This window comes from Ranitomeya imitator, chromosome 4 (assembly GCF_032444005.1).
Source record: "Ranitomeya imitator isolate aRanImi1 chromosome 4, aRanImi1.pri, whole genome shotgun sequence".
Taxonomy (NCBI): domain Eukaryota; kingdom Metazoa; phylum Chordata; class Amphibia; order Anura; family Dendrobatidae; genus Ranitomeya; species Ranitomeya imitator.
This window is the reverse complement of record NC_091285.1, coordinates 174726951-174752506: the sequence shown is the minus strand read 5'-3', so window position 1 is coordinate 174752506 and position 25556 is coordinate 174726951. Positions and strand designations below refer to the sequence as shown.

The 25556-nt window shown below is 41.6% G+C and overlaps 1 protein-coding gene across 1 annotated transcript in view; it reads left to right on the top strand.

Annotated features, from left to right (window-relative positions):
- The window catches only part of SH3PXD2B (SH3 and PX domains 2B), a 238066-nt gene extending 226371 nt beyond the window's left edge, over positions 1-11695 (top strand). Inside the window, exons 12-13 of the mRNA XM_069764104.1 lie at positions 6396-6521; positions 8230-11695. Coding sequence (XP_069620205.1) covers positions 6396-6521; positions 8230-9735 — 1632 coding nt within the window. The 3' untranslated portion in view covers positions 9736-11695. The remainder of the gene's footprint in view (positions 1-6395; positions 6522-8229) is intronic.
- The last annotated feature ends 13861 nt before the right edge of the window (positions 11696-25556 follow it).

Sequence of the window (25556 nt, the reverse complement as noted above, 5' to 3'; positions counted from 1 at the left end):
TCTGATTTTTTTTCTATTAACCTATTGTCTATTATCAAACGCCACACACACAGTGCTCACGGTTATAAAATGTTTTTAGATACAGTACTTGAGATTTTTTTTTTATATTGTATGAAGGTCCTTTAATTCTGTGCAGATCAATGGCTTTCTGTTAAATCTGTATTTCACTTTGTGAGAGCTTTTAGGCAGGACATGTGGGTGAACTACGCACTTCCAAGGGTATGTGCAAATATTAAGTATTTGCAGCAAAAAACATTTCTGTAAATGCTGGTGCATTGGTGTTAAAGCGGTGCTTAAAATATATGCATTTTTGCCTGTCTTTTGCATCTGTTTTGATGTTTTTTTCCCCCCATTCATTTAAATAGGTGAAAAACATTTAACCCCTTTCTGACATGGGACGTACTATCCCGTCGAGGTGGGGTGGGCCCCCATGACCACGGACGGGATAGTACGTCCAGCGCGATCGGCGGCGCTCACGGGGGGAGCGCGGCCGATCGCGGCCGGGTGTCAGCTGCCTATCGCAGCTGACATCCGGCACTATGTGCCAGGAGCAGTCACGGACCGCCCCCGGCACATTAACCCCTGGCACACCGCGATCAAAGATGATCGCGATGTGCCGGCGGTGCAGGGAAGCATCGCGCAGGGAGGGGGCTCCCTGCGGGCTTCCCTGAGCCCCCCGCAGCAACGCGATGTGATCGCGTTGCTGCAAGGGTCTTACCTCCCTCCCTGCTTGTTCCAGGCCCGGATCCAAGATGGCCGCGGATCCGGGTCCTGCAGGGAGGGAGGTGGCTTCACAGAGCCTGCTCAGAGCAGGCACTGTGAAGGCTGCAGCGCTGCATGTCAGATCAGTGATCTGACAGAGTGCTGTGCAAACTGTCAGATCACCGATCTGTGATGTCCCCCCCTGGGACAAAGTAAAAAAGTAAAAAAAATTTTTTCCAAATGTGTAAAAAAAAAAAAAAAAAAAAAAAAAAATATTCCTAAATAATGAAAAAAAATATATATATTATTCCCATAAATACATTTCTTTATCTAAATAAATAAAAAAAAAACAATAAAAGTACATATAGTTAGTATCGCCGCGTCCGTAACGGCCTGACCTATAAAACTGGCCCACTAGTTAACCCCTTCAGTAAACACCGTAAGAAAAAAAAAAAAAAAAACGAGGCAAAAAACGACGCTTTATTATCATACCACCGAACAAAAAGTGGAATAACACGCGATCAAAAGGACAGATATAAATAACAATGGTACCGCTGAAAGCGTCATCTTGTCCCGCAAAAAACGAGCCGCCATACAGCATCATCAGCAAAAATATAAAAAAGTTATAGTCCTGAGAATAAAGCGATGCCAAAATAATTATTTTTTCTATAAAATAGTTTTTATCGTATAAAAGTGCCAAAACATAAAAAAATGATATACATGAGGTGTCGCTGTAATCGTACTGACCCGAAGAATAAAACTGCTTTATCAATTTTACCAAACGCGGAATGGTATAAACGCCTCCCCCAAAAGAAATTCATGAATAGCTGGTTTTTGGTCATTCTGTCTCACAAAAATCGGAATAAAAAGCGATCAAAAAATGTCACGTGCCCGAAAATGTTACCAATAAAAACGTCTCTGGACCAAAATATGGAAAAATTATAGCTCTCAAAATGTGGTAACGCAAAAAATATTTTTTGCAATAAAAAGCGTCTTTCAGTGTGTGACGGCTGCCAATCATAAAAATCCGCTAAAAAACCCGCTATAAAAGTAAATCAAACCCCCCTTCATCACCCCCTTAGTTAGGGAAAAATTAAAAAAATGTATTTATTTCCATTTTCCCATTAGGGCTAGGGTTAGGGCTAGGGTTAGGGTTAGGGTTAGGGCTAGGGCTACAGTTTGGGTTGGGGCTAAAGTTACAGTTAGGGTTTAGATTACATTTACAGTTGGGAATAGGGTTGGGATTAGGGTTAGGGGTGTGTCTGGGTTAGAGGTGTGGTTAGGGTTACTGTTGGGATTAGGGTTAGGGGTGTGTTTGGATTAGGGTTTCAGTTATAATTGGGGGGTTTCCACTGTTTCGGCACATCAGGGGCTCTCCAAAAGCGACATGGCGTCCGATCTCAATTCCAGCCAATTCTGCGTTGAAAAAGTAAAACAGTGCTTCTTCCCTTCCGAGCTCGCCCGTGTGCCCAAACAGGGGTTTACCCCAACATATGGGGTATCAGCGTACTCAGGACAAATAGGACTAAACTGTTGGGGTCCAATTTCTCCTGTTACCCTTGGGAAAATACAAAACTGGGGGCTAAAAAATAATTTTTGGGGGAAAGATTTTTTTTTTAATTTTCACGGCTCTGCGTTACAAACTGTAGTGAAACACTTGGGGGTTCAAAGCTCTCACAACACATCTAGATGAGTTCCTTAGGGGGTCTAGTTTCCAAAATGGTGTCACTTGTGGGGGGTTTCTACTGTTTAGGTACATTAGGGGCTCTGCAAATGCAATGTGACACCTGCAGACCATTCCATCTAAGTCTGCATTCCAATTGGAGCTCCTTCCCTTCCGAGCCCTCCCATGCGCCCAAACAGTGGTTCCCCCCCACATATGGGGTATCAGCGCACTCAGGACAAATTGGACAACAAATTTTGGGGTCCAGTTTCTCCTGTTACCCTCGGGAAAATACAAAACTGGGGGCTAAAAAATAATTTTTGTGGGAAAAAATTTTTGTTTTATTTTTACGGCTCTCCATTATAAACTTCTGTGAAGCCCTTGGTGTGTCAAAGCGCTCACCACACATCTAGATAAGTTCCTTAGGGGGTCTAGTTTCCAAAATGGTGTCACTTGTGAGGGGTTTCTACTATTTAGGTACATTAGGGGCTCTGCAAACGCAACATGGCGTCTCATCTCAATTCCTGTCAATTTTGCATTGCAAAGTCAAACGGCGCTCCTTCCTTTCCGAGCTCTCCCATCCGCCCAAACAGTGGTTTACCCCCACATATGGGGTATCAGCGTACTCAGGACAAATTGTACAACAACTTTTGGGGTCCAATTTCTTCTCTTACCCTTGGAAAAATAAAAAATTGTGGGCGAAAAGATTATTTTTGTGAAAAAATATGATTTGTTATTTTTACGGTTCTACATTATAAACTTCTGTGAAGCACTTAGTGGGTCAAAGAGCTCACCACACCTCTAGATAAGTTCCTTAGGGGGTCTACTTTCCAAAATGGTGTCACTTGTGGGGGGTTTCAATGTTTAGGCACATCAGGGGCTCTCCAAACGAAACATGGCGTCCCATCTCAATTCCAGTCAATTTTGCATTGAAAAGTCAAATGGCACTCCTTCGCTTCCCAGCTGTGCCATGCGCCCAAACAGTGGTTTACCCCCACATATGGGGTATCGGTGTACTCAGGACAAATTGTACAACAACGTTTGGGGTCCATTTTCTCCTGTTACCCTTGGTAAAATAAAACAAATTGGAGCTGGATTAAATTTTTTGTGAAAAAAAGTTAAATGTTCATTTTTATTTAAACATTCAAAAAATTCCTGTGAAGCACCAGAAGGGTTAATAAACTTCTTGAATGTGGTTTTGAGCACCTTGAGGGGTGCAGTTTTTAGAATGGTGTCACACTTGGTATTTTCTATCATATAGACCCCTCAAAATGACTTCAAATGAGATGTGGTCCCTAAAAAAAAAATGGTGTTGTAGAAATGAGAAATTGCTGGTCAACTTTTCACCCTTATAACTCCCTAACAAAAAAAAATTTTGGTTCCAAAATTGTGCTGATGTAAAGTAGACATGTGGAAAATGTTACTTATTAAGTATTTTGTGTGACATATCTCTGTGATTTAATTGCATAAAAATTCAAAGTTGGAAAATTGCGAAATTTTCATAATTTTTGCCTAATTTCCGTTTTTTTTCACAAATAAACGCAGGTACTATCAAAGAATTTTTACCATTGTCATGAAGTACAATATGTCACGAGAAAACAGTGTCAGATTCACTGGGATCCGTTGAAGCGTTCCAGAGTTATAACCTCATAAAGGGACAGTGGTCAGAATTGTAAAAATTGGCCCGGTCATTAACGTGCAAACCACCCTTGGGGGTAAAGGGGTTAAAAAGCACCAACAGAAATGGCTTCAAATCTGCAAGGAAAAAATAAACAGCACGTGCATTAGATTTCAGAATTCTCCTTCACTTTGCTGGTACAGTTAAAAGCTAATTTTTTTTTGCTGCAAAAATGCGTGGAAAAAAGTTGGAAAAATACTAACAGTGCTTCCTCCTCCAGTCCCAGCGGTCATGTTATTGTTGGGTGTAAAGAGTAGTAGAAGCTTCTGGATAATAGGAGATTTCGATTAGCTCTGCTATAAGGCCAGAAGGCTTAATTCCCATCGAAGAGCTCATTCCCATCACCGTAAAAAAAAAAAAAAAACTGTCCAATTTCGGTCCAGACAAGTGGGACGAGTGTCATGCGATTTTAATGGGAGTACAGTCCGATTTTTAATACCTAGCATCCGATTTCCATGCGAATGCGATCCGATTGCATTGCTAACATGAGCTTTTACATAGAGCAATTCTCTGCCATTTACACATAGTTTTCAAAGGAAATATTGAGGGAGAGAGAAATAGATACAGATCAATAGCGAGTCTAAGTGCCAGAATTGGCGTATATTATAGATGCGCCATTTCTGGGGCGGCTGAGAGCTGATGTTTTTAGTCTGGGAGGGGGCCTATATCCATGGCTCCTTCCTAGATTATTAATACTAGCCCGCAGCTGTCTGCCTAGCCTTTTCTGGTTATTAATTATAGGGGGACCTTATGTCATTTTTTTTGGGTGGGGTCCCCCATTTTAATAACCAATAAAGGTTTAGTATACAGCTGTGAGCTGATATTAATAGCCTGGGAAGGTCCATAGGTATTACCCCCTTCCTATAAACATCTTCCCCCAGCTGTCTGCTTTCCCTCTGCTGGTTAATTAAATGTCAATGGAAGCCACGCCATTTATTGATTAATTAAATACATGTACAGTAAGCTACACACGCACTGTACTAATTATATATCTCACTGACCTCTTTATATCTAGTCTGTGTGTATATATCTATTCTATCCTATTTTGTCGGGTCACACTGTGATTTTACTATATGTTGCTGCTGAAATGAGGGGTTTTCAAGGACATGGGTGCGTAAAAATCGCATGGTCCGAGTGCCGTACGTTTTTTCTTCTCTCACATTGTTGAGTCTCTTCTGAGATACAAGCACAATTGCAGCATGCTTCTATGTTTTTTTTCTAAGTCCGATTTTAGCTGAGAAAAAAATAGCAGATGAGCAGGGAATCATAGGTTAACATTGTTCTGATTGCAATCCGATTTTTTTTTTTTTCATCGGATTGCACTTGTCTGTTTTCCTCGCAGATGAGTATGAGCCGTAACTGGGAAAACAGATTTAGCAAAGAAAGTATTTAAATGTTGAATTCCCCCCAAAAAGTCTCTTGTGACCTATATAGATAGGGGCACAATGTGTGAAATAAAGTAATAGAAAATAATTAAATAAAGAGAAGGAAAAAAAATAATAATAAACAAACGAAGAAAAGCTATGGCCAATCCAAAATACTGTTTGTTACTTGTTCTGCCCGTCAAAAAAACACTATGTGCCTGAAATATAGAAAATAACTGTTATGGAAAGGGTAGCAAATTTTCAAATGTATTTTAGTGGTCCTTTCTAGTCATCATACAACTGAAAAGTTTATAAAACTGATACATATCTTATCTTGCATGTCGATATCAGCCAATACCGTTAAAAAAAAAAAAAAAAAAAGAGTATGAAAATATCATACAGCCCTACGTATCATGAGTAAAGATTAAAAAATTATTTGAATGTCTGTATGGGTAAAAAAAATTACAGGTCTTTATACCACACGTACAAAAAAAATCAAAACGCTGCTGGTCAGGATGGTAAATGGCCTGGTCTTGAACTGGTTAAATATGTTAACAGTTTTAGGCCAAATTCACATGGAAAAAAAACAAATCTGTTTCATCTGGTTGCTTTCCATGTACCTATTTTTACAATACCTGTGTAATGCACTTTTTTTTTTTTATTACTTTCATTTAAAAAAAAATGAACCAGGAGTCTCAAGAGCTTTCCAATGCAGCTACCAGCAACGCAGAGTAAAATAGTGTAAATGTCACCTTAATGTCAAAATCTGATCGGATGTATAACCTGTTATTTGAATTATTTTTACATGAATGTGTTAAAATTACTGATCTAAAACCCATACCTGAGTCCCCAGTATCGGATAATTATTTTTTTTTTATTCAAGTGTATATAGCACATTCATATTGCAATACATATTTATGCTAATGGTATTATATTTACTATGGTTTCTTTTGCATGGTTTTGTTTTAATCTGATGGAAATACTTCAGCCACGGGGACTAAATCTCCCTAAACCTCCTACTCCTCCACACGTTGAAGAAGAGTATTACACAATTGCAGACTTCCAGACCACCATTCATGATGGCATCAGTTTCCAGGCAGGACTAAAAGTTGAGGTAAGAGTTATATTTTTTTTCCCAAATTAACATTTTATTACGTTTACAATATGGAGATAACAAAGTACTTTCAGTAGCATAAAAGGTAACACATTCTATAGGTATTAAAGTAGGCATGCATTCATGTGCCAACACATGAGCAGGCAATTACAGAACAGTACAAAATAAGAGATAAGTAGATGTTGGTATGAACAGATTCGACAATATTCACTGTAAGCCAAGAATATTTCCTAAAGGTAGAGTAAATAATCTGCTGTGTGAAAACAATGGCACTAATTCTTAGGTATGTAAAAGAGCCGGGAGAATGAGGGAAGGAATACTGAGGAGGTAGCGGTATGGAAATAATGATAATGAATGCCAAGACAGCATGGAGATGTCAGACCTGTTAGTTGTCCTTGGCATCCAAGAACCTGTCATACTCTGGAGAGCAAGTAAACTGAATCCAGTAGACCCGTGCTTTGTCACCTGCAGATGTTTTTCATTTTTATTTCCAGGAGGTAAGGATTTCTGTTCAATGGATCTGATTGATATTCACCGAATCTCATCGATACATACACATTATTGAATTGTAGTTGGAGATGTTGTGGATTTTCATAGTGGAAGATGCACTTTAGCCGTTTTCAGTAAATCACCATTATAGAGAAGAAACAGGGCAGCGTTTGTGGGTCACAGTGGGAACTCTTCACCATCTGGTCAATAGTTTAGAATTGGTTTCCTGACACTTAGAGTAGATCACGATTTTATGCACTAGGGTCAGTAGTCTTGACTTCTACTCCTTTGTCCAAGCAGTCTGGAAGTCTTTTTCTATTTCATGAGTAATGATGTTGATCAATATTCTAGAGGGTTGGTGTGCCTACTATATATAGTGGAAAAAAATGTATTGGATGTTTAAAGGCTAACGCATTCATATCAGCTCTTTGATGCTGTGCACTTCCTCTTCGATTTATACTTTGTACACAAGGATTGATTTCTTACTAGTCAAACTCTTTGAATTGGGCTTGGTGCAACACTCCCTGTTAGACACTCTACAATGCTCTGACCACTCTCCCACTTCTTTTTCCCTCTTTCAGGAGGCCCATAACCTCCAGGAGACCCTGGTGTCTCGAATAATCCCTTCCCACAAAAATGCTGAGGCAGAGTTTTCCCACTTCTTCTGTTAGTAAAGACTCCATTATAAACTCTTTGTCTATCTGAGAAACACACAAATTCTATAACTTGCAGTATTTTAAAGGGAACTCTGCCTCGAGAGCTTATTTTGCATGAAGGGGCAGTTACCAGTGTGAGACAAGTAACTAACACAGAACAGGAGAAATGAAATTTGTCTTCTTGCAAACACATTTCTTGCAGCTCTTGAGATCTGCTGTACTGCAACAATATTGCAGCCCTGGAGAGCAGAGAGGGCCATTACAAATCACTTTGTAACTTCCCCTTAATGTAAAATAAGCTCTGGAGGCCGAATTATCTTCCAGGCAGCATCCTCCCCATAATTTTGCATAAAGTGATAAAAGATGATTTCTCAACAACAAGGCATCTGATTTAAGACACACAGGTAGGACTTTTTACAGTCTGTAACCTGTATGCCCATATGAATAGTTTTAGATAGGTCAAATGTGGCGTTGTATTTACTAGCAATGGTCATCTCCGTTCTTGATATGTTTGCCATGATTATTTCGAATTTATTCATAAAAATATTTCTGTTTCCTATTAGGTAATAGAGAAAAACCATGGTGGCTGGTGGTACATTCAGATTGATGATAAGGAGGGCTGGGCCCCCGCTACCTTTATTGACAAGTATAAAAAAACAAGCAATGCTTCAAGGCCTAACTTTTTAGCTCCTTTGCCTAATGAGATGGCTCAGTTGTGCTTGGCAAATACTTCAGCAGAAAGTAATTCTTTGGAAGAAACATCTGGGCCTTGTAGACCTCTGCCCGAGCCACCTCAGAATGGCACAGATTCTGTAGCAAAGTGGAAAAATAAAGAGCAAGGCTTTAAAAGTACTCAGCTTAATGGTAAAGAACAAACTTTCAACAGTGTGTATGATGAAGCTGCTGACGATGAAGGGGAGGAAAAGCCAAGTCTACCTATAAGAAGGGAATCGATGCTAAAGACTGAAGATATTTCTGAAAGACCAAGCATGCCGCAGCACCGTGTTCCTCCTCCAAAACCATCTCCCAGCATGATTGCTTCTAGCCCACAGAGACAAGTACCTCCAAAAGACATAAAAAAACCTGAGATAAAAGGTGACAAAGGCAAAATGTTTCAGCTTAAAAATGAAATGGGATTGGAATGTGGCCACAAAGTATCGCCCAAAGAGTTGAAAAAGCCTGCGCTTAAGCCTGTCCCTAACAAACCAAAACCTGACCAGTCTACAGAGAAGGCAGACTTGATGGTTCCAAATCCCTTTTTAAAGTCCAAACCACAGGTGAGACCCAAGCCAGTTCCTGCAGCTAAAACTGAAGTGAATACAGAAAATAAGGTTGATATTTCAAATTTGAGAAGTAGACTAAAACCTGCTGCAAAGTCTCCAGAGAAGCCCAACGAGCAGGAAACGTTTGAAAATAGTGGGGGAAGTGATACTCCAATGTATACCGCACCTTATCAAGGGGCTGCTGGCAGACCTCTTGAAAAACCAGAAGCAAGACATCAGTACAAGCAGGATGATGAAACCCCTAAAGGGCCACCATCTAAAGCATTGCCAGTGCCTCTGAGGACTACAGATAGTGAACCAAAGCCTGGAAGAGATCCACCCCAGAGGCCTGTTATACCGCCAAGAAGACCCCCTCCTCCTAAGAAATTGTCCACCGAAACCAATGATGTAAAGGCAACACCACAAAAGGAAGGGTCTGATTCAGTAGCTGCTCCCATTTCTAATAAGCCTATACTGGTCCCACCGAAAGCAAAGCCATTCCTACCTTCATCCATTATGGATGACAACAAAGTAAGAAATAGCTTTGTTCCAAAGACCCAAGCAACAAGGCAGGTAGATAAGTCAGACTTCAAGGAAAGGTCATTATCTTGTGAGATAGCCAAAGATTGCTGTTATGTAGCCATTGCTGATTTTGATGGGGATGATGAAACCAGCAGCTTTAAAGAAGGAACCGTATTTGAGGTTCAGGAGAAGAGCTCAAGTGGCTGGTGGTTCTGCAAGGTTATTAACGGAGGCCCAATTTGGGAGGGCTGGATACCTTCCAATTATCTTAGAAAGAGGCCATAATGGCTTGCTTAGTTTACACATTGAAATAGTCTCCTCATTTCAGGTCTATTTAATTAGTCCGTTAATTTATAGTTTTTACATGAAAACTATTTTTTTTTTTTATTACATTCCATTTTTTATTCACTTTTTTTTTTTAAATAACAGAGGAATGGAGAATTTAGTAGTCCAGGATTTGGATATCAGCCTTTCCCAGTGATCTTGTACTCCATAATCAATCGGGATAAAAATGCGCTGAAAAGAGCTTAGAAATATGGTAAAGGTGAACTTATGGGAAATGTCTGAGTGCTGTATGCAAGGAAACAATTTGTAGAGGCTGCACAAACACCGCCAGGTTATGAGTCTTCTCCATATTTGGCCTTCTTAGTATGTTACTCTTCTTGGCTAAATCTGATTTTTGCCACTGTTGACAGTGACATAATAAACTTGGCAGTAGCATTACAGTTTTTAAACTTTGTTTTACATTTTTCTTTGTGTCTTATATCAATGTTAACACGAATGGCTCAACTTGATACTTTAAACCCCCCTCCAAATAGCAACAAGTGACTGACTGTAAATTCAGCAGCCTGTGTGAAGTGGTGCTCCATTCCTGCACTTCCAACCCTGCCTCGGTTAAAAAAAAAAAAAGAACAATGAAATTGTACGCGTACTTTTTGTTCTTCCAATAATATGGGGGATTTTTCTATGGACACTAAATGTATTATTACGACTATGTGACCTGTAGAGGGCAGCAATAGCGAAGAGATGGAAAAATGAAGATAAATCAAATAGAAGTAGGAAATCCATCAGGGTTTTACATGACGTTAATGTGTCATATAACCTGGCCCGTTCAGGACTGGAATGACATTGGATCAACGGTAATACCAGATAATGTGATAGAATTTGCATTTTTATTGCTTGACAGTGGCAAATTACTGTAGCCCTAGAAAGAGCATTCACCGAGCTCCTGTCACGCATCCTCCTACAGCTCCAATAGTGCCATCCTATACCGACAGTCTGTAAATATGAGAAATCCTGCTAGAATCACTAGTGCATGTTACCTCTGGTTAGGTTCAGGGCCTCCTCTGGAACGTGGAGGAACTCGATGAAACTGTGGCTGCTAATGCCAGTCTTTAAACTACAGCTGGTATAGGACCATGCTGCCCAAGTGGCAGTATAATTAGCTGGGGTTATGTTACAGTAACTGGGTTACATTTATTTGTATCAGAAATGTATAATGTTAGGGATATATTTAAGGAGCATTATTTGTTACCAAGGAGCTGTGCTCCATGTCTTGCCAGCTGCCTTTACCTGTGCTAGATCAGAGATCTCAGGCTAGTTTCCCAACCCCGCGGCAGTCGTGACACTTTTACCTATGTTCAGTTAGTAGCACATTGCACACTTTCCACCCTTCCATGGCAGTATTATATAGCTTGATGCCTTACAGTGGGACAGGTCGGGTTCTTCTGCTGCATGTTATCAGTAGCTTTTCTAATTATATGGTAAACTTCCATCCATTTCATGTGGTTGCATCCACCACTTAGATCAGATGTGCCCAAGCTTTGCAGCTCCCAGATTCTACAGATATTTAGGACTGTGTTCATTTTGATGGTGCCTTTCTTAAAGCCTCTTTGGATACAAACCCTTTTGAATTTGGTGTACGTGATCCACATATCTGTGGACTCAATCAAATCTGCTACCTTAGTTATTTCACCTGCAATGGAACCGAAGTGACCTTTCTCTGCCCTCTCATTGTGCCTTCATATTCGGTGAACAATGTCAACTCTGAATTTTTCGACAAGTCGACATGAGAAACACACCAAAGAAGTTTCTTTCCTACATCTACATGGCCATTCATATATAACTAATTATAGTTTGCAATTAAGCAGTTTCCTTTCTTTATTTGATATCGACCATTGACACAATCTGTTGCCATCGGTATCCTGTACTTGTACTATGATAAATAAAGCTTTTTTTTTTTTAATACCCTGTGTTTTTATGGTCATTCATCACCATCATTGCAACACTGACAGAATGAGTGTCGAAATACACTATGGTGCCATATCATCAAGCAGTCTATCAGAATTCTGCATAAAAATACTTGAATGTAGCAAAGTTTGTAAAACTTGAAAGTCGATCAAAAATTGTGACTTTTCCCATCTTTATGCCAGCCCAGGCTAGCTCTGGTAACTGTTTGAAAATTGTATGGAGTTCAGATGGAACGTGACTAAGCGAGCCTAACAAACTGAACAGTTAAGCAAGTTGAAGATGAAATGATCTCTAAAAGACCTAAAGTTAAAGATTTACATTTCATTTGCATTTTAGGCAAAAAAATAAATATATATATATATATATATATATATATATATATAGTCATTTTTTTTACATTTTAAAGTTACAAAAAACAAAATGGGTCAATGCATAGTTTGTACCCAGTGGCACCCAGTTTTGAAACTATCACAGATTGTAAACACTTTTTATAGCCAGACAAGAGTCTTTTAATTCCTGTTAGAGGAATTATCATCCATTCTTCCTTGGAAAATTCTTCCAGCTCTGTGGGATTCCTGGGTCATCTTACATGCACTACTATTTTGCGGTCTAGCCACAGATTTTCAATGATCAGATCAGGGGTCTGTAAGGGCCATTGTAAAACCTTCAGCTTGCGCCTTTTGAGGTAGTCTATTGTGGATTTTGACGTGTTTACAATCATTATCCAGTTGTAGAAGCGATCCTCTTTTCAACTTCAACTTTTTTACAGATGGTGTGATGCTACATTAAGAATTTGTTGAAATTTCATTGAATCCATTCTTCCCTCTAGCCGTGAAATGTTCCCCATGCCATTGGCTGCAACACAAAGCATGATTGATCCACTCCCATTCTTAATGGTTGGCGAGATGTTCTTTTCCTGAAATTCTGTTCCCTATTTTCCTCACACATACCATTGGCCAAAGGGTTCTATTTTAATCTAATCATTCCACAGGACTTGCTTCCAAAATGCATCAGGTTTGCTTAAATGTACTTTTGCATACTTCTGACACTAAATTTTATGGTGAGGGCACAGGAGAGGTTTTCCTCTGATGACTCTTCCATGAAGGCCATATTTGTGCAGGTGTCTCTGAGCAGTAGAACAATGTACCACAACTCCAGAGTCTGCTAAAGCTTGCTGAAGGTCTTTTGCAGTAAAGCGGGGGTTCCGATTTGCCTCCAGCAGTCCTATGAGCAGCTATCACTGAAATGTTGCTGTTTTCCAGACTTTATCTTGACCTTCACTGTTCCTGTTAACTGCCATTTCTTAATTATATTTAGAACTGAGGAAAGGGTAACTTGAAAACTCTTCGCTATCTTCTTATAGCCTTCTTCTGCTTTGTTGGCCTCCTCCATTTTCAGAGTGCTAGACAGCTGCTTGGAAGAACCCATGGATGCTGTTTTTGACACTAGGTTAGAGAAGGCTGGGTTTTTTTGAAGAAATTTGCATCACCTGACTTTTCCCAACAATGATCGTGAACAAGCAATTACCTTAATAATCTATTTAAGGTCTGAAACCTTGGTCAAAGTAATCTGAGCACACAAATCCCCAAGTGTGCCCAAATTTTGGAATCGATCCATTTTCCTTTTTGTAATTTTTAAAATGTAAAAAAATGACTTTTTTGCCTAAAATACAAATGAAATGTGTCATCTTTTTTAGCCTTTTTAGAGATAATTTCATCTTCAGTAATTTTTTACCAGAGATGCCTAGACTTTTACATGCCACTATACATAGTGCTGTACAGTGCCTTGCGAAAGTATTCGGCCCCTGGAACTTTTTACCCTTTTCCCACATATCATTCTTCAAACATAATGATACCAAATGTAAATTTTTGGTGAAGAAACAACAAGTGGAACACAATTGTGAAGTTGAACGAAGTTTATTGGTTAATTTAAATTTTTGTGGAAATTCAAAAACTGAAAAGTGGGGAGTGCAGTATTAATCGGCCCTTTAAGCTTAATACTTTGTTGCACCACCTTTTGCTGCGATTACAGCTACAAGTCGCTTGGGGTATGTCTCTATCAGTTTTGCACATTGACAGACTGAAATTCTTGCCCATTCTTCCTTGGCAAACAGCCCGAGCTCAGTGAGGTTTGATGGAGATCGTTTGTGAACAGCAGTTTTCAGCTCTTTCCACAGATTCTCGATTGGATTGAGGTCTGGACTTTGACTTGGCCATTCTAAAACCTGGATACATTTATTTGTGAACCATTCCATTGTAGGTTTTGCTTTATGTTTGGGATCATTGTCTTTTTGGAAGACAAATCTCCGTCCCAGTCTCAGGTCTTTTGCCGACTCCCAACAGGTTTTCTTCAAGAATGGTCCTGTATTTGGCTCCATCCATCTTCCTATTAATTTTTAACCATCTTCCCTGTCCCTACTGAAGAAAAGCAGGCCTAAACCATGATGCTACCACCACCATGTTTGACAGTGGGGATGGTGTGTTCAGGGTTGAAGAGATGTGTTGCCTTCATGCCAAACATATCGTTTGGTATTGTGGGCAAAAAGTTCGATTTTGGTTTCATCTGTCCAGAGGACCTTCTTCCACATGTTCGGTGTGTCTCCCAGGTGGCTTGTTGCAAATGTTAAACAACACTTTTTATGGATATCTTTAAGAAATGGCTTTCTTTTTGCCACTCTTCCATAAAGGCCAGATTTGTGCAGTGTACGACTGATTGTTGTACTATGGACAGCTGTAGATCTCTGCAGTTCACTCAGTGATCATGGGCCTCTTGGCTGAATCTCTGATCAGTCTTCTCCTTGTTTGAGATGAAAGTTTAGAGCGTCGGCCAGATCTTGGTAGATTTGCAGTGGTATGATACTCCTTCCATTTCAATATGATCGCTTGCACAGTGCTCCTTGGCATTTTTAAAGTTTTGGAAATTATTTTGTATCCAAATCCGGCTTTAAACTTCTCCACAACAGTATCACGGACCTGCCTGTTGTGTTCCTTGGTCTTCATGTTGCTCTCTGTGCTTCAATCAGAACCCTGAGACTATCACAGAGCAGGTGCATTTATACGGAGACTTGATTACACACAGGTGGATTATATTTATCATCATTAGGCATTTAGGACAACATTGGATCATTCAGAGATCCACAATGAACTTCTGGAGTGAGTTTGCTGCACTGAAAGTAAAGGGGCCGAATAATATTACACGCTCAACTTTTCAGTTTTGAAATTTCCACAAAAAATTTAAAATAACCAATAAATTTTGTTCAACTTCACAATTGTGTTCCACTTGTTGTTGATTCTTCACCAAAAATTTACATTGGGTATCTTTGAAGCATATGTGGGAAAAGGTTGAAAAGTTCCAGGGGGCCGAATACTTTCGCAAGGCACTGTATAATGTGATGATTGCAATATATTAAAAGGATAACAATTTTGATGTTAGAAGTGCCTATTTAAGACTGATGTACAAAATATAAAATGTAAGTGTTAATGAATCAGGACCTATATGAGAGAGATTTTAGAACACCTGCACATAACACCTCCATAGGCTGTAAAATGGAGATTGTCCCCTTTTGCAGCTGAGTTTAAGTTCCCACATATACAATGCTTTCCACTAACCACTGTGTTAGGGTTTGTCAGAATCCATAGATAACAGGATTATATGGTCTGCCACGTGTTTGTGCGCGTCTGAAAAAGGCTAACACTGCTGGGACTGAGTTCAAAGTGACATTGTGAGCCTCATAATAGTGAATGCATACCTCCCATCCTTATAAGAAAAGGGGTACAAATTATGTGGCCCACGCATGGACAAAGTTTGACCACAACCCTGGCCTCTCCCCAATCCACGCCTATTTACCATTTCTTTCTACCCTGGCAGGAGATGTCATCAGAGGGGTGGTGGCAGTGAGGAATATTCAACAGATGCCAGAGACTGCAGGGTGTAGACCCAAATTCAGAACTGTCCACTGTATTCAGGATGGTTGGGACTAAACATGAGCGAATTAATTTCCGGTTCAGCTTCCAGATCAGTGGTACCTGGCAGCTGGACAGGAGGCCCCCCAATCTCTTACTATCCGGTGTGGCCTTTGATTAGCCAGGGCGATGTCATCTGTTTCCTGCTCATCTCTAGTTGGGACCTGTGAATTTAGGTTTTGATCACTCATTCTTAGTTGTAGCAGTCAGAATTTGCTCATCTTTATGTTGTAGCAGTCAGAATTTTCTCATAGTTATGTAGCCTTCACTATATGACATTTGGCTTTTTTGTGTCTGTCATGTTCACATATAGCTTAAATACAGTGTTGTTTTCTGCAGGTGTCCACATCAAACTACACAATCTTCTCTGGTTATTGCATTTCAATTGTTTTTATAGTACAGAAAAACTTTGAATCTACACTTAAAAATCCGATAAGAAAAATGTAAACAAGAACCGAAGATGTAAAAAAAATAGAATTATTCTTACCGTTAATTCGGTTTCTAGGAACCTTCCACGACGGCATACGGAGGTTGCCTCTTTGCCCTAATGGGGAACAGGAAATGGAGAGGTTAAAAGGCCCTCCCACCTCCCTCTCACCAGTGACTTATAACTGAAAACCATAGCACCGGTTTACCTTAAATCCCAGATTTTAATCCAGGAGTATATAGGGAGGGAACTAGCGCCGTCGTGGAAGGTTCCTAGAAACCGAATTAACGGTAAGAATAATTCTATTTTCTCTAGTAACCTTCCACGACGGCATACGGAGGAATACCAACTAATATTGGCGCTAGGGAGGGACAACAGCCTGGAGAACTTTCCGGCCGAAGACTAAATCCTTGTTGGACATTACGTCTAGTCTGTAATGTCTGGTGAAAGTATGCAACGAAGACCACGTGGCTGCCCTGCAGATTTGCTCTGTTGATGCACCTGCTCTTTCTGCCCAAGAGACTGAGGTTGATCTAGTCGAATGAGCCTTGATTCCTACTGGAGGAGTTTTATCTTGAGCGAGATATGCTTCTGCTATTGCTTTCTTTATCCAGTTGGCAATAGTGCTTTTTGCTACTTTCTTTCCTTTATTTTGTCCTGATGGATGGACAAACAGATTCTGATCAATTCTGTACGAGCTGGTCTGCTCTAGGTAAAATAATACAATGCGTCTGACATCCAGAGTATGAAATTTCTCTTCTTTTGGATTTGTTGGATTCTGGCAAAAAGAAGGTAAAATGATTTCCTGAGAGCGGTGGAAATCTGATACGACCTTTGGAAGAAAGGAGGGGTCAAGGCGCAGTATTATAGAGTCATCACGGATAGACAAGTATGGTTCTCTCATTGAGAGAGCCTGTAATTCTCCTACCCTCCTTGCTGAGGTAATGGCCACTAGAAAAATTGTTTTATAAATCAGATTTTTCTGCGAGCAGGAGGATAATGGTTCAAAGGGTGCACCTGTAAGTCCTTGTAATACCAGGTTCAGGTCCCATAAAGGTACTGTTATTTGTTTTTTAGGATTCATCCTAGAGGCTGATGTCATGAACCTCTTAATCCAGCGATGATTTGCCAGATCCTGGTCAAATATTGAACTGAGTGCGGAAACTTGTACTTTTAAGGTACTCGGCCTGAGGCCTATTTCTAGGCCTTTTTGTAAAAAATCTAGAATTTGCGACAGATTTGGATTAAGAGGATCTGGTACTTCGGGAAGACAAAAGGATGAAAATTTCTTCCAGATTTTATTATATATAGCAATGGTCACCGGTTTCCTTGATTTTTGAAGTGTGGAAACCACTGCTTCTGATAGTCCTTTGGCTCTCAACACCTGGGCTTCAGTAGCCATGCCGCCAGATTCCATTTGTGGACGTCTAGGAGATGTATTGGTCCTTGAGAGAGAAGATTTTCTTCCATCGGAAACTGGAATGGCCCATCCACTTGTAATTCCACAATCAGGTTGTACCAACTCCTCTTTGGCCACAAAGGAGCTACCAATATAGTTGGTGTACGTTCTTCCCGAATCTTCTGCAAGACCTTTGCCAATAACGGAATTGGTGGAAACGCATATGCCAGTCGAAAATTCCATTCCTGGGCCAATGCATCCACTCCTCTGGAGCTGTCTCTGGGGTTTAGGGAGAAGAATGCTTCGACTTTCGCATTTTGCCGAGATGCAAAAAGGTCGATTTCTGGAAGACCCCATTTGTCCACCAGCATTTCGAAACTTTGGTTGCTCAAACCCCATTCCCCAGGGTGAATGTCCTGACGGCTTAGATAATCCGCCTGAGTGTTGGATGAGCCTTTCAGGTGAACTGCTGTCAGGGATAACAGATGTCTTTCTGCCCAGGAACATATTCTGGCAGATAGTTTCTTCAGGTTGTTGTTTTTTGAACTGCCCTGATGTCTGATGTGAGCCACCGTGGTCACATTGTCTGAATATATTCGGACATGATGTCCCTTGATAAGATGACCCCCCATCAGGAGGGCTTCCTCTACAGCTTTTAGCTCTCTGTAGTTGGATGATTTTCTGCTCGTCGATTGATCCCAGAGCCCTTGGAGAGGTGTGTGATTTATCATGGCCCCCCAGCCTCTTTTGCTGGCATCTGTTGTGACCGTAGTCAGAGGAATCTGAGACCAACTGACTCCTTTTTGTAAATTTTTCGGAGTCATCCACCATGCCAGAGAGGCCTTGACACAGCCCGGTGTGTATAGTCTCCTGTTCAAAGAACTGGGCTGACCATTCCAATTCTGTAGGATATGTGCCTGAAGAATCCTGGAATGGGCTTGGGCCCAGGGTACCGATTGGATGCAAGCTGTCATCGATCCTAGTAGAGACATGCCTTCTCTGATTGTAGGAGATCTGGTGTCTCTGAACATCTTGACTTTTGATAGTAGAGTTAGACGATGTTCCAAAGGGAGGAAGGACATTTGTCTTGCAGAGTCCAGAAGAACTCCCAGGAATTTTCTGCATTTGGAGGGTCGTAGGTGAGATTTCTCTACATTCGGCACCCATCCCAGAGATGTCAGAATATCGAGGGTCTTTGATACATGAGACTCCAGAGATTGTTTGGTGGGAGCCACTAATAAAAGGTCGTCTAGGTATGGCACTATACAGACGCCTTGCCTCCGGATGAAGGAGACTACTTCCCCCATTACTTTGGAAAAAACTCTTGGAGCAGAGGAGATCCCAAATGGAAGGACGTTGAACTGATAGTGTTCTATCATATGTCCCTTCTGCACTGCAAACTTGAGATATTGGCGATGCCTCTGATGAATGGGGATGTGAAAGTAAGCATCTTTCAAATCGATAGTGGCCATGTAGGAGTGCGGGCTTATCAAGGGAATCGCATTTTTCACTGATTCCATCTTGAATTTCCGGTATTTGACATGCCGGTTGAGGCCCTTCAGATTTATAATAATACGGGACTCGCCCGATGGTTTGGGAACCAGAAATAGACGAGAGTAGTGTCCCCGATCCTTCTCTGATTCCGGAACCTGTGATATCACATTTGACATCTTCAGGGTCCTGAGACCCGACTCTAGAGTGGACTGGTCTTTCATGGAGGGAAGGGAGGTGATTTTTAGACCCCGTGGGGGAGAGGAGATGAGTTCTATTAGAAGACCCTCTTCGATGACCTTGAGGACCCAGGAGCAATTGGTAATTTTTTGCCACTGGGGAATAAAATCTGAGAGTCTCCCCCCCACCGGGTCGAAGTCACCGCTTCTCTTGTTGAGACTGCTGCTGCTGTTGCTGAGGGATAAGGATGTTTCTCCCGCCTCCCTTCGGGTAACTCCATCTCCCAGACTTGCCTTTCCCTCTCTGAGAGGTTTGGCCCTGAAAGGGACGAAAAAACTTCTTTTTGGGAGTTTTTTGCTCTGGGAGGGCTTTCTTTTTATCGGTTGCCTTCTCCAAGATGTCATCCAGGGAAGGTCCGAAGACATAATTACCTTTAAATGGTATGGCGCATAATTTAGCCTTGGAGGTGATGTCACCAGACCACATTTTTAACCAAAGCGCCCTTCTAGCCGAATTGGTCTGTACTAATGACCTGGCAGCAATTCTGATGGTTTCCATAGAAGAGTCTGCTAGGAAACCCGTGGCTCTAAGGAGACTGGGTAGTGATTCCAATAATTCAGCCCTAGATGTACCTTGGGATATATGAGATTCTAGTTCACCTAACCAACGAAAAAGTGCTCTAGCCACGCAGGTTGAAGCAATGTTGGCTTTGAGGGCTACCGAGGAGGTCTCCCAAGATTTTTTTAACAGACTTTCAATTTTTCTGTCCATCGGGTCTTTCAATTGAGACGAGTCTTCGAATGGAAGAGCCGTTCTTTTAGCCACCTGTGAATCAACTTTCGGAACATCCCATTTAGTCAGATCTCCTTCTAAGGGGAATCTATGCTTCATCTCAGATGGAGTACTGAGACGTTTTTCAGGAAGTTCCCACTCCTGATCGATCATATCAGATATATTTGAGTGGATCGGGAACCCCACCCGTTTACCCTTGGATATACCGCCAAACATCTGGTCCTGTATGGACTGTGGTTCTGGCTCTTCCTCCAGCCCCATAGTACTGCGTACAGCAGCTACTAAATCCTCAACCCATTCTGAAGAGAAAAGGTATTTCCGAACTTCAGAGGTTATAGGGGACGTAGGTTCCTCCCGTCTACCCGAGGATGAGGCATAGGAGAGGTCTGATTCGGATTCAGAATCCTCCTCCTGGATTTTCCTTTTTTTAGCTGGGGAGGGTGGCTGTGGGGGTGGGGGGGTAAAGGCCGCTAGGGAGGATTGCACCTCTTGTTTGACCAAGGAGCGTATTTCTTCTAATAAAGAAGGTTGCTCTGCCCTGACAATCTTGTCAGTACAGGTCTTGCAGAAGTTTTTTCTCCCAAGTTGGTGGCAGCTTAACATTACAGATGGCACACTTCTTTTTTGTAGTAGTTTTGGGGGTAGACTTTTCTCCCTGCAATGAGAGGGGAGAGGGAGTCATGCTAATAGTAATATCCCAAAAATACCATCTAAGGACCCCTTGTCCCTGCAACACTTACTGTGGCAGGGGCAGCGCTGGGCTCTGCAAGTGCAGGGCAGGTACTGCTCTCCATGATAGGATAGTCTTACCTGCGACGTCTTCTGGCAGGTTTTATGCTCTAAGGCATGTCCCAGCCCCCAGCGATTGGAATTCCTCCTCCCCTCCATGGCCCAGGGTGGAGGACGCCGTCCTGCACGAGATGCCGCCGGCGGAAGTGTCTCTAGGCGCCCAGAGAAGACCGGAAGTGACGCGCGCGCTCACTTCCGGGTTGCCAGCGGCATGTGGAGGAGAGGACACCGGAGAGCTCCAGGAGGACTCCGGATAGGAACACTAGCCTGCTTTGCCCTCACGGGGGCGCGGGAAGGCTAGGACCAGGTCCCGAGGACACCGCAGCGCGGCGCGACGGGAGCAGCATAAGCGGGAAGGGGAGGTAAGAAACGACCCCATGCTGCCCGGTTATAATTTTTAGGCAGAGCCTGCATAGCAGTAGTTACCGGCCACCACTGCATACGAAGTAAACCTCTCCTGTCCCATGGGGAACAGGAAAGACACTGGTGAGAGGGAGGTGGGAGGGCCTTTTAACCTCTCCATTTCCTGTTCCCCATTAGGGCAAAGAGGCAACCTCCGTATGCCGTCGTGGAAGGTTACTAGAGAAATACAAATTTTATTGAAAAGAAAAAACTAAATTACAGACATAATAGGCATTAAAGGGCCACTGTCACCCCTCTCCAGCCGTTATAAACTAAAAGAGCCACCTTGTGCAGCAGTAATGCTGCATTCGATCAAGGTGGCTCTTTTAGTTTTAGGTTCAAGTATACCCCAAATAAAGTGTTTATACTTAGCCACAATTCCTGTCTCTAGCCAGGGAGGCGTGTCCTCACTCCCCAGCTCTAACCGCTCCTCTGCCGTCACTCCAATTTTCCTGCGCCGCCCCCTCAGCGCTGTGTACGTTTCAAAACCGGCGCCTGCGCAGTGCATTGCGGCCAGCCACCTTTCGAATCCCCGCCCCGCACTGTGCATAATGCATTATTCCATAATTTTTTCCTCCTTACTGACAACCACATTTTTTGTTCTTGATTTCTTTTAATGTTTCTTAAAGCCAGAAAGTTGCCATTTGAAATGACTGTAGTTTTGTGCCCTGTCTGTGATGTCAAAGAGAGATTAGTATTTAGAAGCCGGGACTGAGCCCTCAAAACAAGCCAGTCCCGCTGAATCCGGGACTGTTTGGAGCTATGGTGAATGGAATTGTTGGAGACTCCACAAAAAAAAACAAAACTGTATACTGGGATTCTGCCTACCATAACAAAAAGGTGCTCAGTGGTATGTGTATAAAACTAGCTTAACACTGCTTCCATTCTTTTAGGAAGGCTTCAAGATTTTGAAGTGTTTTTAAGAATTTGTTCCTATTCATCCTGAAGAGGATTCGTGAGTTCAGAGATGGATGTTAAATGAGAGTGTCTTGTTCACAAGCTCTATTCTAACTCATTACAAAAGTGTTGGATGAGGTTGTGGTCAGGACTTTGTGCAACCAGTCAAGTTCTTCTATGACAAATGCAATCGCCATGTCTTTATGGACTTGCATTGTTCACTGTATCAATAATTCTGCAGTGTAGCATAGAGGGTGGCAGGTCTCTATGTCTTTCCATGTAGCACCTAAGCACTTTACCTCCCATGCAAGCTAGTCCCCTGATGATCCAGCTTGAAAGAAACGCGTTGGGACATCAATAGAGGGAGAGTGCAGGGCATGTTATACTTTAGGGGTAGATGTGGATTGCCCTTGTAAGGGCAGGAGCTCGGGGATTGAGATTTATTGATAGCCCCTTGGGGATTGACAGGGCACGGTCTCCCGACGCTGTGGCATGATGGATTTTTCCACTCCAGCAAGTTTTGGCTCCACCTTACCTGTCCTTGGCAATTGGTGAGATTGTTCCAATACTTATACATTTGTTTACTTTTCTTACCATTTTGACCTTACCCCTCTCTTTTGTGATACCTGCTGATATTTATGCAACCAAGGTTACCTATTTATTTGTTTTCGCACTTGACAAGTGCGGTTGTATGTGCGTATCACCACTATTAAATAAGGTACCTTGGGTTGAGTGACAGTACACTGGGCCATTGCTAGTGTCGCTTTCACCAAATCCTTATGAGTACTAACTGAGATATGGTGTACTTTTTAACAAGTCACATCATGTAGTACTTTTTTTATGATATTCTTCTTGGTAACAGTATTTTGCATCACTTTTTTTCTTATATAAACACATTAAAAGTTATGTTTTAAATTCCTGCTTATGTTATGTTCCCAGATCTTTGGTAAGATCATGGATACGTCTAATACACTATATATTGCTTTTTCCATATCAATAATTCTGGAATAGAAAAGATCCCATAACAATATTCCTTCTCCACCAAACTTTATAGTTGGCACACAGAAGTCAGGCAGGTAATACTCTAGGTTTGTAACCTTGAGGATGGGTTGCTGTGGTTCCCAATTGCTTGCACTTTTCAATACTACTACCCATAGTTGATTGTGGAAAATTGGGGAGGGACGACGAAGTTCCATGAACTGACTTGTAGCAGTGGTGGAATCCTATTACAGTATCACACCCACATTCAGTGAGCTCTTTAGAACCAGCAATTGTTTTAGGGGATGGATTTTATACATCTGTGACAAAGGGACGGAATGGAAAAATCTGAGCTCAATGATTAAGATGTGTGTCCCAATACTTTTACCCATTTGTAGGGTATCTATTAAAATGAATCTGTCAAGGGGATTTATCCCTATAATGTATCAGGAGCGCTTTATCTGGATTCTGCCTTTACTACAACCAAGTGTTGCTGTAGTCAGATAAACATTTTTTCAAAGGCACATGTGTACACCAGGCTAGACCGGAGCACCGTCACTAATCCCTGCAGTTTACTGGTAACGATAAAGAGTGGCATAATTGACGACAAACCAATGTGTGAAGGTAGAGAAGAGTAGTAGCCCCTCTTCTCCTTCTCACACTGGCTTGTCAATCACACTGTTGTGGGCATGATCCCAGCAAACTGCCGGGACGATTTATAGCGCCACAATACTAATCCACATCAGCTTGCTGGCTCTAAACATTTTTTTCCCATAGACTGCAGCAATAGTTCTTAATTGTTTTTAATAATGCATTTATTAAGAGGCTAATAAAGCATTCCTAATACATTATTGGGATAAATCCACTCTAAGCTAGAATGTTTATATTACTTTATGGTATTTTTGATCTACTTTCCGTACTAGAATCTTTGTAGATATTGGGTTTCCTTTGTTTTTTACCTAAATATGGGAACGTAAAGAAAGAAATGTTGCCTGAGGCTTTATATTAAAGGGGCTTTCTGGATTTATGGCAATACATTGCTGTATTGTGAAGTGTTAAGGCCCCTTCACATTAAGCGACGCTGCAGCGATACCGACAACGATCCGGATCGCTGCAGCGTCGCTGTTTGGTCGTTAATGAAATCATTATGTGTGACAGCGACCAACGATCTCCCAGCAGGGGCCTGATCGTTGGTCGCTGTCACACAACGATTTCATTAACGATATCGTTGCTACGTCACAAAAAGCAACGATATCGTTAATAATATCGTTATGTGTGAAGGTACCTTTACACATTTTACTATTATACTTATGTTTCAATTCCTCAACACTTTCAATAAATTTCCCCTCAACAGCCATGTGATCTATCTGGCTCTACTGCAGCAAGTATACACCTTCTCTGGACAATGAATGTGAGTCCCCATACTTGCAGTCACTCACTGTAATAAAAAGGCCCTCTTTACTGCACACTGAACACGTGTAAAATACATATATCTCTATCCTGTAGCATTCCCTTAAAGAGGTTGTGCACTATATTCATTGATGACCTATAAGGATAAATCAATGTCTGATCTGTTGGTGTCCAGTACCCTCACCGATCAACTGTTGTTGGTGTCAGCCGTAACTGCTCAATTATGGAGCTGCAACGTCTTCGGATAGTGGCCGCGGCTGGGTACTGCACATCTGCCACCTATTCATATCAATGGGAGGTGGATGTGCAGTACCCAGCCGTGGCCACTTTCAGTAGATGAGCAACTCCACAATTGAGCATTTGCGGCTGGCGGCAAACACCATGAACAGCTACCCCGACCGATCAGACATTGATGACCTATCCTAAGGATACGTTAATGATAAAGTAGTAGACAACCTCCTTAAATTAATTTATGAATTTAAAAGGGTTATTCCCCATTATAAACATTTATGGCACTTCTATTAGACATGCATAGCATAAGTGCTGGGACCTATACTAATTCAGAGGACAGTATAATCATAGAATTGGATGGATAAGCAATAGTGATGAGCGAATATACTCGTTACTCGAGATTTCCCGAGCATGCTCGGGGGTCCTCCCGAGTATTTTTTAGTGCTTGGAGATTTAGTTTTTATTGCCGCAGCTGAATGATTTACATCTGTTAGCCAGCATAAGTACATGTGGGGATTCTCTAGCAACCAGGCAACCCCCACATGTACTTATGCAGGCTAACAAATGTAAATCATTCAGCTGCGGCACTGAAAACTAAATCTCCGAGCACTAAAAAATACTCGTAGGACACCTGAGCGTGATCGAGAAATCTCGAGTAACGAGTATATTCGCTCATCACTAATAAGCAACCAAGCCATTTGCTCTGAATTTTGCATATTATGCTTTGAACACCTTGAAAGGATTTCTACAGGACTTGAAAACATGGTTGCTCCAATTGAATGGATGGGCCTTAGCTTCAATACCATGCACAATTTGTGGAAATGTTTTCTGCAAAAAGAAGCCATGATTTCCAGTACCTATAAGTCTGTCCGGGAACAGCCAGTGTCCTTTTTTTTTT